The 13,607-nt window shown below is 43.9% G+C and overlaps 1 protein-coding gene across 2 annotated transcripts; it reads left to right on the forward strand.

Annotated features, from left to right (window-relative positions):
* Positions 1 to 5,980: 5,980 nt before the first annotated feature.
* kcns2 (potassium voltage-gated channel modifier subfamily S member 2) lies at positions 5,981 to 12,823 on the forward strand. Of its 2 annotated transcripts, XM_086114531.1 has the most exons (7): positions 5,981 to 6,266; positions 6,473 to 8,260; positions 10,077 to 11,562; positions 11,632 to 11,745; positions 11,832 to 12,182; positions 12,481 to 12,674; positions 12,783 to 12,823. In XM_086114531.1, the coding sequence occupies exon 2, from the start codon at positions 6,475 to 6,477 to the stop codon at positions 7,912 to 7,914; it is 1,440 nt and encodes a 479-aa protein (XP_085970657.1). In that variant the 5' UTR covers positions 5,981 to 6,266; positions 6,473 to 6,474; the 3' UTR covers positions 7,915 to 8,260; positions 10,077 to 11,562; positions 11,632 to 11,745; positions 11,832 to 12,182; positions 12,481 to 12,674; positions 12,783 to 12,823. The 2 variants fall into 2 exon arrangements, with proteins under 2 accessions (XP_085970657.1, XP_085970655.1); XM_086114529.1 differs by lacking the exon at positions 12,783 to 12,823 and having other exon boundaries at positions 6,473 to 11,562; positions 12,481 to 12,735.
* The last annotated feature ends 784 nt before the right edge of the window (positions 12,824 to 13,607 follow it).

Genomic DNA, 13,607 nt, shown 5'->3' on the forward strand with positions numbered 1-13,607 from the left:
GAGTGGGAGTAATCAGACTTCAATCACAGTAATCATTATTGATTGAAGAAAAAGTGGACTGACAACTAGAATCCGATGGTAATATGAATGCCCTATACTGGTCTGACCCACATTTAAGTACCGTATATGATTGCAACTCAATGGTGGATGAGGCACAATTCATGTATAATCATGAAAAAGTATAATCCTTTGTAATGATGTTATTATGCGCATTGAAAAACAAGTTTGTTTGTTTGTTTGTTTATTGAACATAAAACATATATACAGTAATAATTTGACAGAAAATAAGGTAGATAAAAAAAGAAAGAAATCAATCTTCATACAACACAGTTATTATGTTCAAGGGAGTAGGAAGAAGTAAAAAACTTATCTAGTCCTACCCCGTTATGTGATTGTATCTAATAAATCATTTTTATATCAATCAGAAAAGAAAAAAGTAAGAAGAAAGAAGTCTCCATTAAGGCTCATACTTTACCCTTAACCGTGATATTTTTACAACTTTTGGTTTGTATCGGGATTATATACTTCCACACCCTGACACTCTTGTGTCAATTTTCTCTTGTATTCATAATGGATATTTATATACCTTTCTCTATTTATCAACTTAGTTCTGATTTATCATTATATTTAATGTTTTGAATTTATCATTTTAACTCTGATTGATGTAGGTTGTTTGTACTATTTTTTTGAATTTGTTTTTGAACTCAGCAAGCGATTTACTCATTTTCAGGTCCGTTTCGAGATTATTCCACAGATTAACACCTTTGATAGATACACTTCTTTGCTTGATGTTTGTTCTTGTTTTGGTTTTTTGAATAAGTTGGTACCTCTTAAATCATAGCTGCTTTCTCGAATTTCGAAAAACTTCTGAATGTTTTGGCAGAGCAGGTTATTGTGTGCTTTGTACATTAATTGGGCGATTTTAAAGTCAACCAGGTCATAAAATTTCATCGTATTTAATTTGATAAATAGTGGATTTGTGGGTTCCGTATATTTTGATCTATTAATAATTCGAATTGCTTTTTTTTGTAGGTTGAGAATAGGGAGTGTGTTTGTTTTGCAGGCATTTCCCCATATTTCCACACAGTAGGTCATATATGGTAATAATAATGAAGTGTATAATGTGTACAAAGATCTCTTATTTAGCACTTCCTTGGTTTTGTAGAGGATCCCTACGGTTTTGGCTATTTTTCTTTTTACGTTATCGATATGTGGCTTCCAACATAGTTTTGAGTCTATTACTAATCCGAGAAACTTGGTTTCATACGCTCTTTCTATCTCAATTGAGTTTACCATAATTTTAGCTTGGTGTTTGATTGGTCTTGTGCCAAAAACAATTAACTTCGATTTTTTCAGGTTAAGTGACAATTTATTTCTGTCGAACCAGTTTTTTAATTTGTTTAATTCGTTTTCTACGGTTGTCAGGAGCTGTTTCAGATTTATTCCAGAACCGTAGAAAGTTGTATCATCAGCAAATAGGACACATTTAAATTGTTTTGAGACCTTGCGATATCATTTATATATAAGATGAATAGTTTTGGACCAAGCACTGACCCCTGAGGAACTCCGTGAGTGATTTTTAGTTGATTCGTTTTTTTATTGTTGAGTTGCACGTACTGATATCTGTTTTCTAAATAACTTTTTATCCATTTATAAGCTACACCTCTAATGCCATATCTTTCAAGTGATGGATAGAGAGTGAGAGTTGTGATGTCATGGAGCAACCAGTCCAGTTGCTCCATGGCAAGCAGGCTTTGGCAGTTTGACAATCAGATGGAGTCACTTTATTAGCCCTTATAGGAATACAGTGGAACCTTGATTTAATGGATTTGGACTTAACGGACAGAAAAATAGTGTCCAGTTCACTCCAAAAGCCCCTTTTTACAGTCACTGTCAAAATCTGTCATCTCCGGGATCGAGTGCTGGCATTTACTGGTACTATTTTGCAATCAACAGAATGACACGTTTCCATTTTGTCCCACTGCTGTTATGTATATATCCCACACAGACTAGATCCGCTAATAAATGTGTTTACGTGGTGGCCATGATGGCAGGGGAAATATATCCGTCAAAGGCAATGGAAAGCATGGACATTAGCTTAACATCATGAAGGGCGAATCTACCTGTTCATATCTATGGCTGTTGCTGATTTGGGCAATCAGGCTATCCTGATTTTTGTAGAGTATACAATTGATTTTTTTGTTGTTGTTAGTTTTGTTTTCAAGCCTTTCTCTATGGCATCCAATCATAACAGAGATGAAAACAAGGAAGCACACTGAAGTCACGGTTCATGAATGCAACCATACCTCCCCCAGCACCGGTTAGGTCAGTTTGGATAAACCTGAAAACATTTCAAACAGTTTCAAGCTTTTTTTTAATATGAATTTTAAATGATTTTATCTTCTACTCAGCATTTTTATGCAATGAAAAACTTGTACTTTGTACTGCATCAGGCATTTGTAGGCTGCAAAAATGTACTTCAATTTTAAAAGAATACATCATCAACTTTATTGGACCACCCCTCCAGCCTTTTAATGGGTTAAATCGAGGTTCCAATGCAGTCAAAGACTCCCGCAAGAGGTTATTGTTGGAACACATCTTCCTATCTAATATTAGAACACATTTTATTATAAATTTAATTGACAGATCATATTCTCTATCAAACTACCACAACACATTATAAAGGCCGGCCAGCGAACACAATCCAATAAAAGTTCGAGCCTTCAGTATTTCAAGCCAAATGTTGTCCATGCCCAGAATTCATAAGCAATGACAACTGAGATTCCCCAAACTGACAATGTTTTGAGTTAAGGCAAACTCCCATCTAATCCAACTTTATTTATGTAGCACTTAAAGAAACAACAACACAGTCAACCAAAGTGCTGTATGTTGATCGAAAAAAAAAAGGCACAAAGAGACAACAAACACGAAAAAGCCACAGAAGACTACATACAGTAAGCCTAAAAATAGTCCAAAAAGTCAACTCACAAACGGAGTTAAATGGCAATGAGAATGAATGAGTTTTTGAATTGGCAAGTCTGATCTTCAGAGGGAGACCGTTAGTCTTTGCGCAGGCACTGAAAAGTCCTGATTACCTTTCAGCTTTTTTGTTTGTTTTTGGACCCACAAGAAGAGCCAGATCCTCCGACCTCGGTTAACGAGATGGGGAGTATGGCACCGGCAAATCACACAGGTACTAAGGGGCCAAACTATGAAGACATTTAAGCGCAGCCAGAAGAATTTTAGAATCACTACGAAGGTGCACAGTGAGCCAGTCAAGGGGTCGGAAGTTGGGAATTGTCTGGTCAAATTTACTTGATCCAGTTAGAAGGCGAACTAATTGACAATTTGAAGTTGTAAAAGTGGCGTTTTGCTGCATATGGTGTACAGTCCATTACATTAATCTAAACAAGTGATAAAAGCTGGTATTAATTGGTGTTTCTCATGTGTAAGCAGAACGCTAGGGGTGACGTTTATGACCGTTGACTGAAGTCAATTCAAGTCAAGTCAACAGTATTTATAGAGCACTTTCAAACAGCCATCGCTGCATACAAAGTGCTGTACATGGAGCAATTTAACATGCACAATAAACAGTAAGACAAATCGGTAATAAAGGCGGTAGAAAGCACCAAACAGTAAAACCAAGAACAAATCTAAGTCATGCTGAGTCGAATGCCAAAGAATACAAGTGAGTTGAAGTGTACATCAAGTTTACGACAAGGATGATTATTTATGCTTTGGGTTTATAGAATTCATATTCTTTGGAGAGAAATTCTCCAATGCCCCAAAAATATTTTCAATATCACAATTAATAAATTCATTTAGTTCTTTGTTTTTAAAGTCAATTTATACTTCATTTGGTTCAGGAAACTTCAATTATCTAAACACTATCGAGCGTATGCCTCCTCACTAAAGATGTGTATTATGCTTTGAATTATTTTATTTTTACTGGGGAAGATGATTGGAAACCTGCCAAGAGAGTTTATTCAAACTGAGCAGATCGATACAAATTCGGTCACAACAAATGAATCTAAAACCGGCCCTAAGATTGGGATATGATCAAAATCTGCCATGAGACTCTGTACATGTTTACGGCAAAATAATAGCACCGTGCACTTTCCACTGTGTGCTGTCAGAACTTGGATTAAGAGGGAAAACCCAATTAAAAAAATCTCATCCGGCTATCACTTAGGAGTCAAATCCTAAATGTTGTGACCTTTTAACAGCGTCCAGGAATGCAGCAGAAAAGAGACATTGGTGCCGACATGGGATTAGGTTGCATCGCCATGCGTAGCGATGAAATATACAATATTGAATGTATAAACAGCGACATATAGAACGTGAGGTAAACACTGTGCAGGGATGATGAGACCTAAGCATGCAATAAGAAACATTCCCACACAAGCGCAGATGAAGCCCATGAGCGAAGGGGATTAATAGAGAAAATCTGATATGCTCCGACATTGTAGTTGTGTGTGGTTTCGAGGCTGCCGTTCAGCTTGCAAATACCTCCAAACTGTGAGAGGATAAGTTTATTCTCTTGAGGCTCGCAATAGCATAATAACATCATGTTGTGTAAGTTCTGCCACTGGTGGATGTTCAAGCTCCTTCTAACGGAGGACTCTGCCAGATGTTCCAAGCAGACCCACACAATACATCCGCCAGGCCAGAACACCATCTTCCCTCACTATTGGCACCAAACACACTCCAGCCTCGCTTCACTTGACAGTCCAAAGCATGCGGCTGCAAGTCCGAGGACATCACAACGTTGACCATCTACGTGCGGCCAAGAGTTTCCTGCTGCCAGGTGCACTTGGGACACCATGACGCTTGAAGATGATATTCCCGGTCTCACTGTGCGATGCCTACATGAGTGTTGAATTCTCCCAGCAGGGCGAGAGAAATCCCCCGCAGGAGCACTCGGTAGCATCCACCCCAAGGACTCCCAAAAGGGAGGGCCTTCTGAGATAATGTTTGGAGAATAGACACAAACAACAGTCAAGGCCCGTATCCTCATCTCAAGGCAGAGGGAGGTTTGCTTCTAGTCTAGTTGGGTGAACCCCAGTGTACAAGCACCGAGCCCCGCTGTTGCCTAATTTGGGTAGAAACCAACACATCTGAAGCAACAATAAACACCCGTAGCACTTGTTGAGTGGGTGAATTCAAGCCGATCTCAGCTGACTTTGGATGAGAAGCACAACGCACGCCAGACATGTTGCCTGCCAGTCACATGACCAACAACAAACCATTTTTTTCTTAAACACGACTAAAATTAGAAATGCAACACTTTAGTTTTAACTACCATTTTATTGAGCTGAACTTGAAGATCCACACTTTTTTTCTATGCATAGTCCACAAAAGGCATAGTTCCCTCTTATACTGGAAACAAAGTTGTGTTGGTGTGCGCTTCTCCTTTGGAAAAATAATCCAAATACCTCATAGGTGTGGCATAGATGCCGATGAGTTATGAATTAATTTACAAGCTTGGGCATAGAACGAATTAAATCCGTAAGTCAAGGTACCACTGTAATTGTTGTCATAAATGCACGAAAAGCGGGCTGTACGTTTCCCACCCAGTTCCATCGACTCTGGTCATTGCATGTGACAAACGAGGTCGTCTGTTCTCCCTGCGCGCTTTTATTATTTTTCGACAACGCTCTTATTTATTTACTGACACCTGTTTGCCCAATGTCTACTGTACATGTGCGCTACCGGGTCAGTGGTGACTCCTCTTAAAAGAACTGTCGTCCTCTCATCACCCTGATTTTTAAAAGTGGAGGGAGGTGGGTGGTGCAGTGGTAGAGCTATGTGTTGCTGCGCAGCAACAGATAGAAGAGAGATGTTGGAGAGAGAGAGAGAGAGAGAGAGAGAGAGAGAGCAAGAGAGAGAGCAAGAGAGAGAGCAAGAGAGAGGAGGGAGGAATAGAGCGAGCCAGAGAGAGGAATCCCCCTGTTCAAACAAAAGCAGTTGTCAGGGCGTGTGTCTGCCTGGCGGCTCTCTCAGCTCAGACTTATCCGTGGCTGTGATGGTGGAAACACAGCGGACTGTATTCTTGCATATTTGAGAAAGGAGTGTCAATTATTTTTGTATGGCTGCTTTTTCACATTCGGCGTCACTCCAATTGGAGGAGTTCATCCCAATCAACGTGATTGCAGTTTTCCAGGAAATACATGTCCATTTGTCCATTCTAGTGGAGACAACTTGGCCACAAATTGCCAAGATGCTATCAAGGGAATCATCTGCGAAGATTTGGTGACGCGTTTGCAGTAAGTTCTTTGTTTGCATGTTTGCTTGCTAATTTATGTGAATACGTCTGAGGGGAACACATGGTTGTGCCGTAAAAAGACGCCGTGGGGATTAAAAAGCACAAGCGTGGAAATAGTTCGCTTCCACCAATGTTTCAATAGAGCCCTTTTTCTTTGATTTTTCTTTGCGCGCGTGTGTGTGTGTGCGTGCGTGCGGATGTGCTCAGATATGACAGGTCAGGCCCTGAGGAAACCTGGCGACAGGGCTCCTGTGGAGGACAATGCCGCCATCCGCATCAACGTGGGTGGCTTTAAGAAGCGTCTCTACACAGACACGCTGTCTAGGTTTCCAGAGACACGGCTGGCGCGCCTTCTCCAATGCCGGTCCAAGGAGTCCATACTGGAGCTGTGCGACGACTACGATGATGCAGAAAAAGAGTTTTACTTTGACAGGAATCCCGCACTTTTCCCCTACGTGTTGAATTTTTACAACACGGGCCGGCTGCACGTCATGGCCGAGCTGTGCATCTTCTCTTTCAGCCAGGAGATCGAGTACTGGGGCATTAACGAGTTTTTTCTCGACTCCTGCTGCAGCGGCGCCTACCACTGTCGGAAAATGGACCAGGACCGAGAAGAGTGGGAGGACAGGAGTGACGAAGGAAGCACCGCATCCTCATTCGACGAGCTGTTGGAGTTTTACAATGATGCCTCAAAATTTGACAAGCAGCCACTGGGGAGCACACGCAGGCGCGTTTGGTTGATGCTGGACAACCCGGGCTACTCGGTGGCCAGCCGCGTTATCAGTGTCTTCTCGATCCTGGTGGTGCTCGGCTCCATTGCCACTATGTGCATGAACAGCATGAGCGAGTTCAGCCTCTTGGACGCTCAGGGGCAGTCCACGGAGGACCCTCGCTTTGAGATTGTGGAACACTTGGGCATTGCTTGGTTCACACTCGAGCTGGTGGCCAGGTTCGCGGCGGCCCCGGACGTTGTGCACTTCTTCGAGCTCCCGTTGAACCTGATCGACTTGGTGTCCATACTTCCCTTTTACTTGACACTCGTCATCAACCTGGTGGTGGAGAGCAGTCCGGCGCTGGCCAACCTGGGCCGCGTCGCTCAAGTGTTGAGGCTCATGAGGATTTTCCGCATCCTGAAGCTAGCGCGCCACTCGACTGGGCTGCGCTCCCTGGGGGCCACCTTGAGAAACAGCTACAAGGAGGTTGGCCTGCTGCTTCTCTATCTTGCGGTTGGGGTGTCGTTCTTCTCTGTCATGGCCTACACGGTTGAGAACGAAGACAGCGAGGACCTGTCCACCATTCCAGCGTGCTGGTGGTGGGCCACGGTCAGCATGACCACTGTGGGTTACGGGGACGTGGTGCCCTTGTCTATAGCGGGCAAGCTGACAGCCTCAGCCTGCATCCTGGCGGGGATTTTAGTCGTAGTGCTTCCGATCACACTCATTTTTAATAAATTCTCCCTGTTTTACAAGAGACAAAAACAGCTGGAGATCGCAATGCGAAGCTGCGACTTCGATGAAGGCATCAAAGAGGTGCCTTCAGTCAACCTGAGGAACTATTATGCGCACAAAGTCAAGTCTCTTATGGCCAGCTTGTCAAACATGAGCCGGAGTTCACCCAGCGAGCACAGTCTGAATGAATCAATACACTGAGGGTGGTCCTTCGGGTGCCTGCGTGAGGACTTGGACCGGGAACCGAAGCATTTGGCGTCAAAGCCCCATTAACTTCCATCTTGCAACCCAAGGGTTGTGGGAAATTTGAAACACTATCCATGGGGAGTTGAATCTGTTTTGAAATTATAATCAGAATTGATAGGAATGAACTGGAACTTTGAGATCATTTAAAAATGATGAATTTCATGCAATAATAACAAAGAACATTTGTTTTAGATGTTTTTGTTATCAGTCCTTTACAGGATATTGCTTTGTTTCCTCAGCTCGAATCCTAAAAAAAACCCCAGTGAACTCGGTGTGAGGAGATCTGCCCTGGAGTTTTGAGGTTCTGGGTTTGACTCTTGGCTTCAGTCTCTCTGTGTGGAGTCTGCATGTTTTACGTGTGCTTGTGTGGCTTTTCTCTGGGTACTCCAGCTTCCACATTCCCAAAACATTAAGGGCAGGGTAGGTTAAATGAAAAATTGAAATTGTCCGCAGGTGTCAATATGAGTCTCAGTGGTCATTTGTCTATACATTATGTGCCTTGTGATTGGCTGGCGATCATTTAACTCAAAGCCAGCTGGGATGAGCTCAAAATCACCAGTAACCTAAAACGTGGCATATACAGTAAAACTAATGCATTTCAAATAAGGATTTTTTTTTTTTAGATATCTTTTATTTTTCAGTCCTTTCTAGGAAATTGCTGTGTTGCGCCAGATACACCGTAGTAAGCATAAAAGTAGAAGTGTTAATTAAAATATGCTGAAATATTTTACATGCAATCACATGTCATGCACAACATCGGACCAGAGCAAGTGTGCGTAATGATCAAAAAAATGTAGTGCACTTCACCTTCCGAAAACAAGTCATGTTTAGTACTGAATATATTTGAACAACATATTTTCAGGGGTAGAATTGTATGATCGGCTTAAGTGAGGATGAGCGAGGTGGCCAGCAACATGCTTGCATGATTTATCCAAGAATATCATTTTTATCAAAAAAATGACAAAGGGTCTTATTTTGGGAAGGGGAAGATATCAACACATATACGGTATACATGCTGTTTTCTCATAAGCATGAATAGAAATATATACATTTTAAGCGGCTTTAATACATCAAAATTACATTATTTGGATGAATAAGAACAGCAATCTCTCTCTCTCTCTCTCTCTCTCTCTATATATATATATATATATATTTCTCCATGAAAAATATCCAACTTCAATTTTTTTTTTTACCCTACCTATGCCTCTCTGTAGCTGCGTGCAATAATCTTTGTGTCAGATCTGAGTGGAACAGCAAATTTTGTGGCGTCAGAGCATGTCATCCCATCGTGCATAAACAGCATTTGACAAAAACATGAAATGAAAAAGACAAAGGATGCCGTGGTCATTTTTGGTCTTAGACGGTGTATGTAATCCAGCCTCCACCTGCTTGTTGTTAAATCTGAAGTAAGCTCTAAAAGGTGTGATTTTAGGAAGAGACAAATGTGATCTTGTGATTTTGCAACATCGTTACTTCACATGTGTGTGTCATGCAAAGTGAATTAAACAAGAAATACATTTAAGAGTTTTTCATTTTTCTTCAGGAAGATGATGTTTTACTGTTTCCCTTTTATGCCGATTCATCCATCCATTATCCGATCGCTTATCCTCATGAGGGTCGAAAGCTGTTGGAACCTATCCCAGCTGACTTCGGGGGAGTAGACAGGGTACACCCTGAAATGGTTGATGCTGATTCATTTACTACATAATAATCAGAAGACAGACAAACATATGCAATGACTGGCATCATATCTAAATGACAATAATTTGTTTCAAACTTTAAAATAGTCAAACTCATCTCAGTATGACATGTATAAGATGAGCATCTAAAGTAGATTCACTGTCATCAAATAGTTTCATGTACTGTATGTAATGTTTCTTCTTAGCTGCAGTTGCACACTGTTCTCACCCCCTCAACACACAGCAAATGTATCCACTTTAGTCCTCGTAGTAATAGTAGTCGTACTGTACGTATATGCCAGGAGGTATACATCAGCCCCTACATTTAAAGTTTGTAAGTAGTGCAACTAGTGATTGTTTTTATAGCGTTTTTGTTCTATTGATCAATTTCATGTCAATTTTGTTTTTTTTGTTTACTGTTTGCATTTGTGGAGATAGCATGTCGGTCGGTGAAGGCCCTCGTTATCGAGGAATGCGGCCCCCAGGACAAGGCGACGGCTCCTGGTGCTTGTGTCTCCGATGACTGTGGAGGCCCAGTCTTCCCCGAAAGCCCCGCCCGCAGGATTGACAGAAGTGGGTTGGGGGGCCGGGCGGTTGCTGGGCCCTCTCCTTCCTCCGCGCTCGCCGGTCCTCCTCCGCAGCGACGCGTCGAGTCTCGAGGACCCGGACCCCGCCCCGCACAGCCCCACGCCAGGCCGCCCGATCCGCGGCCAGGTCAGCCCACTGTGCCGGAGGAATCCGGCACCGCTGAAGACGACCCTTTAGCTGGTCTTTGAATCGTCTTTTCGGGCCACCGCGGGGACGGGTGCCCTCCAGCAACTCCGCATAGAGGAGCTGCTTCGGGAGACGGTCGTCGCTCATCCGCTGCACGTGGCCGGCCCACCGCAGTTGGGCCAGGGTGATCATGGCCTCGATGCTCGTGAGGCCAGCCCGGGTGAGGATCTCATTATTGGTCACTCTCTCCTCCCAGGAAACGTTGAGGAGAGATCGGAGTCGTCCTTGGTGGAACCTCTCGAGCCTCTTGATGCTGCTCCGATAGAGGGTCCAACATTCGGGGCCATAGAGAAGGGTCGGGAGTACGACAGACTTGTACACCATGATCTTCGTGTTGGTGGAAATGGCGTGATTCCTGAAGACCCGACGACCGAGGCGTCCAAAGGCTGTGTGGGCTGCCTGGATACGGTAAGTGAGGTCCTCCGTGAGGCCGGCGTCCTCCTGGATAATGCTGCCCAGGTAAGGGAACGCCGAGACCTGCTCGATGGGTTCGTCGTCTATGGTGATTTGGGGTGGACGATGGTTCAGGTGGAGGGTCTTTGTCTTTTTGGTGTTGACGGAGAGACCAAAGGTCCTGTACGCCGCGGCGAAGCCGTCCGCGATGAGCTGGAGGCCCCCGGAGGAGTTGGAGACCGAAGCATTGTCATCAGCATACTGGAGTTCGCTGACGGTCGTGACCATGGCCCCCCGCCTGCTCCTCAAACGGCTGAGGTTGAAGAGCGACCCTTCAGTTTGGTAGCGTAGAGTGATTCCGTGCTCCTGGACAGGGGTGACGTGGTGGATGAGCGCGGCGATGTAGAGGCAGAACAACGTCGGCGCCACCGTGCAGCCCTGTTTGACTCCGGTCCGAACCGGGAATTGGGGAGTCATTTCGCCCTGAGTCAGGACGCAACCCTTCATGCCATCGTGAAACATCCGGATGAGGGATATGAATTTGGGGGGGCAGCCTTGACGTTCCAGCACTTTCCAGAGTGCTGCTCGGGGCACAGAATCAAACGCTTTGGCCAGATCATAAAAGATGGCGTGGAACTCCCTCCGCTGCTACCGGCACTTCTCCAGGAGCTGTCTGGCGCAGAACACCATGTACGCGGTTCCCCTTCCTGGACGGAAGCCCGCCTGGAACTCCGGAAGAACCCGCTCAGCGAGACCGGTGAGTCGGTCGGCCAGTATACGACAGATGAGTTTTCCAGCAGTTGACAGCAGGGAAATTCCACGATAGTTTCCACAGTCGAGTTTGTCGCCCTTCTTGAATATCGTGACGATGACGGAGTCCTTCAGTTCCCCAGGCACCGTCTCCTTGGCCCAGCATTGAAGGATGAAGGTGTGGAGGCGGGTGAGGAGATGTGCACCCCCAGCTTGTAAAAGTTCTACGGGGATGTCATCGACTCCAGCAGCTTTGTTCTTCTTCATCCTCCTCAGGGCTCCGGAGATCTCCCGGAGAGCCGGCAGCTCCGTCATCCAGTGTTGCACGGGTAGCTGGGGGACAGGATCGAGGAAGCCGTCTATTGCGCATGTTGGACAGTTCAGGAGCTCCATGAAATGCTCCTTCCATCGCTGGTGAGTATCCTCCTTTTCCTGCAGGATTGTGCCGTCCTTTGCCTTCACAGCCATTGGTGGACTGTGAGCCGGACCGATGATCTTCCTCGTTGCTTCGAAGAAGGATCTGGTATCATGACGGTCAGCGAAACTCTGCATTTGGTGGGCAAAGTTGACCCACCATTGACTTTGGATCCTCCGGATCTCTCTCTGTGCTTCACTCTTGGCCGCCCGGTAGGCTTCTTCGAGTCTCTTGGATGAAATGTAGCATGTAGCTCCAATGAGAAACACATTTATGATGAAAAATACTCTAAATCTTCTTTTCGTTGCCTTCTAAAGGAACAAAATTAATATTTTCCCGTTTTAAAATCATGTCTTTGTAGAGTTGTCTAGTACAGTATAATGTCCCTTTTGAACTTTGTCAGATAATGCTTTGCAGGATAATATATTTGTGAAGAATTTTATTATACTTCTTTTAACCTTAATTGTTCCGAGAAATTTGTTAGAAATTGACCCTCCTTTTTTTTTCTAGTTGATAGAATTGACCCCCCCCCCCCCCCCCCCCCCAAAATGGAATAAGAAATCCCATATGGAACACATCTCTGGAATACTTTGCACGGACCTCGACCAGCCTCTTTGGCCACTGCTGCAACTATGGCGGAGAAGAAGGAGAACTCGCAAAAGAAGAACGTCTTCCGGATCAAGGAAAAAAAAAAGAGCTTGAGGGTGAACGTTGTATTTTGTTTCCTCTCTTGTGTTTTATAAACACAATAAAATTTCAGATCAAGGTTCGTTTTCTATTTTTTAAATTTCCAATTTTTAAACAATAAACAGGTGACGTCCCGTTCAGTGAGGCAGCAGCAGTACCTCCTCGCGGACAGAAAAGGTATGGCCTCTTAACACGTGAATATGTGAGACCGATGCGTGTGGACATCTTGAAATGGCGTGTCTGCTGATCAATATAGTAACAGTATAGTTGAGCATCTCTGAAACATGTGAAAATCACAAATATATGTCTGGATCTGAAAAACGCGTGAAAATTGCGGATATGTCTGTGTGAATATCCATCCATCCATCCATTTTCGGATCGTCTTTATCTTTACAAGAGTCGCGGGGGGTGCTGGAGCCTATCCCAGCTGTCTGCAGGCACCCTGAACCGGTTGCCAGCCAATCGCAGGGCACATAAAGACAAACAACCATCCACGCTCACAATCACATGTAGGGACAATTTAAAGTGTTCAATCAGCCTGCTGTGCATGTTTTTGGAATGTGGGAGGAAACTGGAGTACCCGGAGTCAACTAATGAAGGTTTTAATCTCAGTTCAGACATTGTCAGCTACAACTGCTTGTTTGGGTCATGTTAGGTTAAAAGTCAGTTCAGGCACATAGTACTGTATATAGAGTATGTCTTCACAATAGAAATAATGAGAGATTAATGCATGAGATTTTGAAGATGATATTAAAATAATCTGATGATTGGTACACAGAGGACCATTCAGAATCAGAATCAGAATCATCTTTATTGGCCAAGTATGTAGAACACACAAGGAATTTGTCTCCGGTATAACACGCTGCATTAGTATCATCGTAAACAACAAATCATTGAACCATTTTAGAGTAACCAGTAGCAGTATTTGTAGTACAAGAAGAGTGACTACG

This window comes from Hippocampus guttulatus, chromosome 6 (genome assembly GCF_054856545.1).
Source record: "Hippocampus guttulatus isolate MCC_2025c chromosome 6, RoL_Hgut_1.0, whole genome shotgun sequence".
In the NCBI taxonomy this organism is placed as follows: Eukaryota; Metazoa; Chordata; class Actinopteri; order Syngnathiformes; family Syngnathidae; genus Hippocampus; species Hippocampus guttulatus.

Bases quoted from the DNA above. Each gene is read 5' to 3' on its own strand.
- kcns2 (XM_086114531.1), top strand. From the start codon at position 6,475: ATGACAGGTCAGGCCCTGAGGAAACCTGGCGACAGGGCTCCTGTGGAG.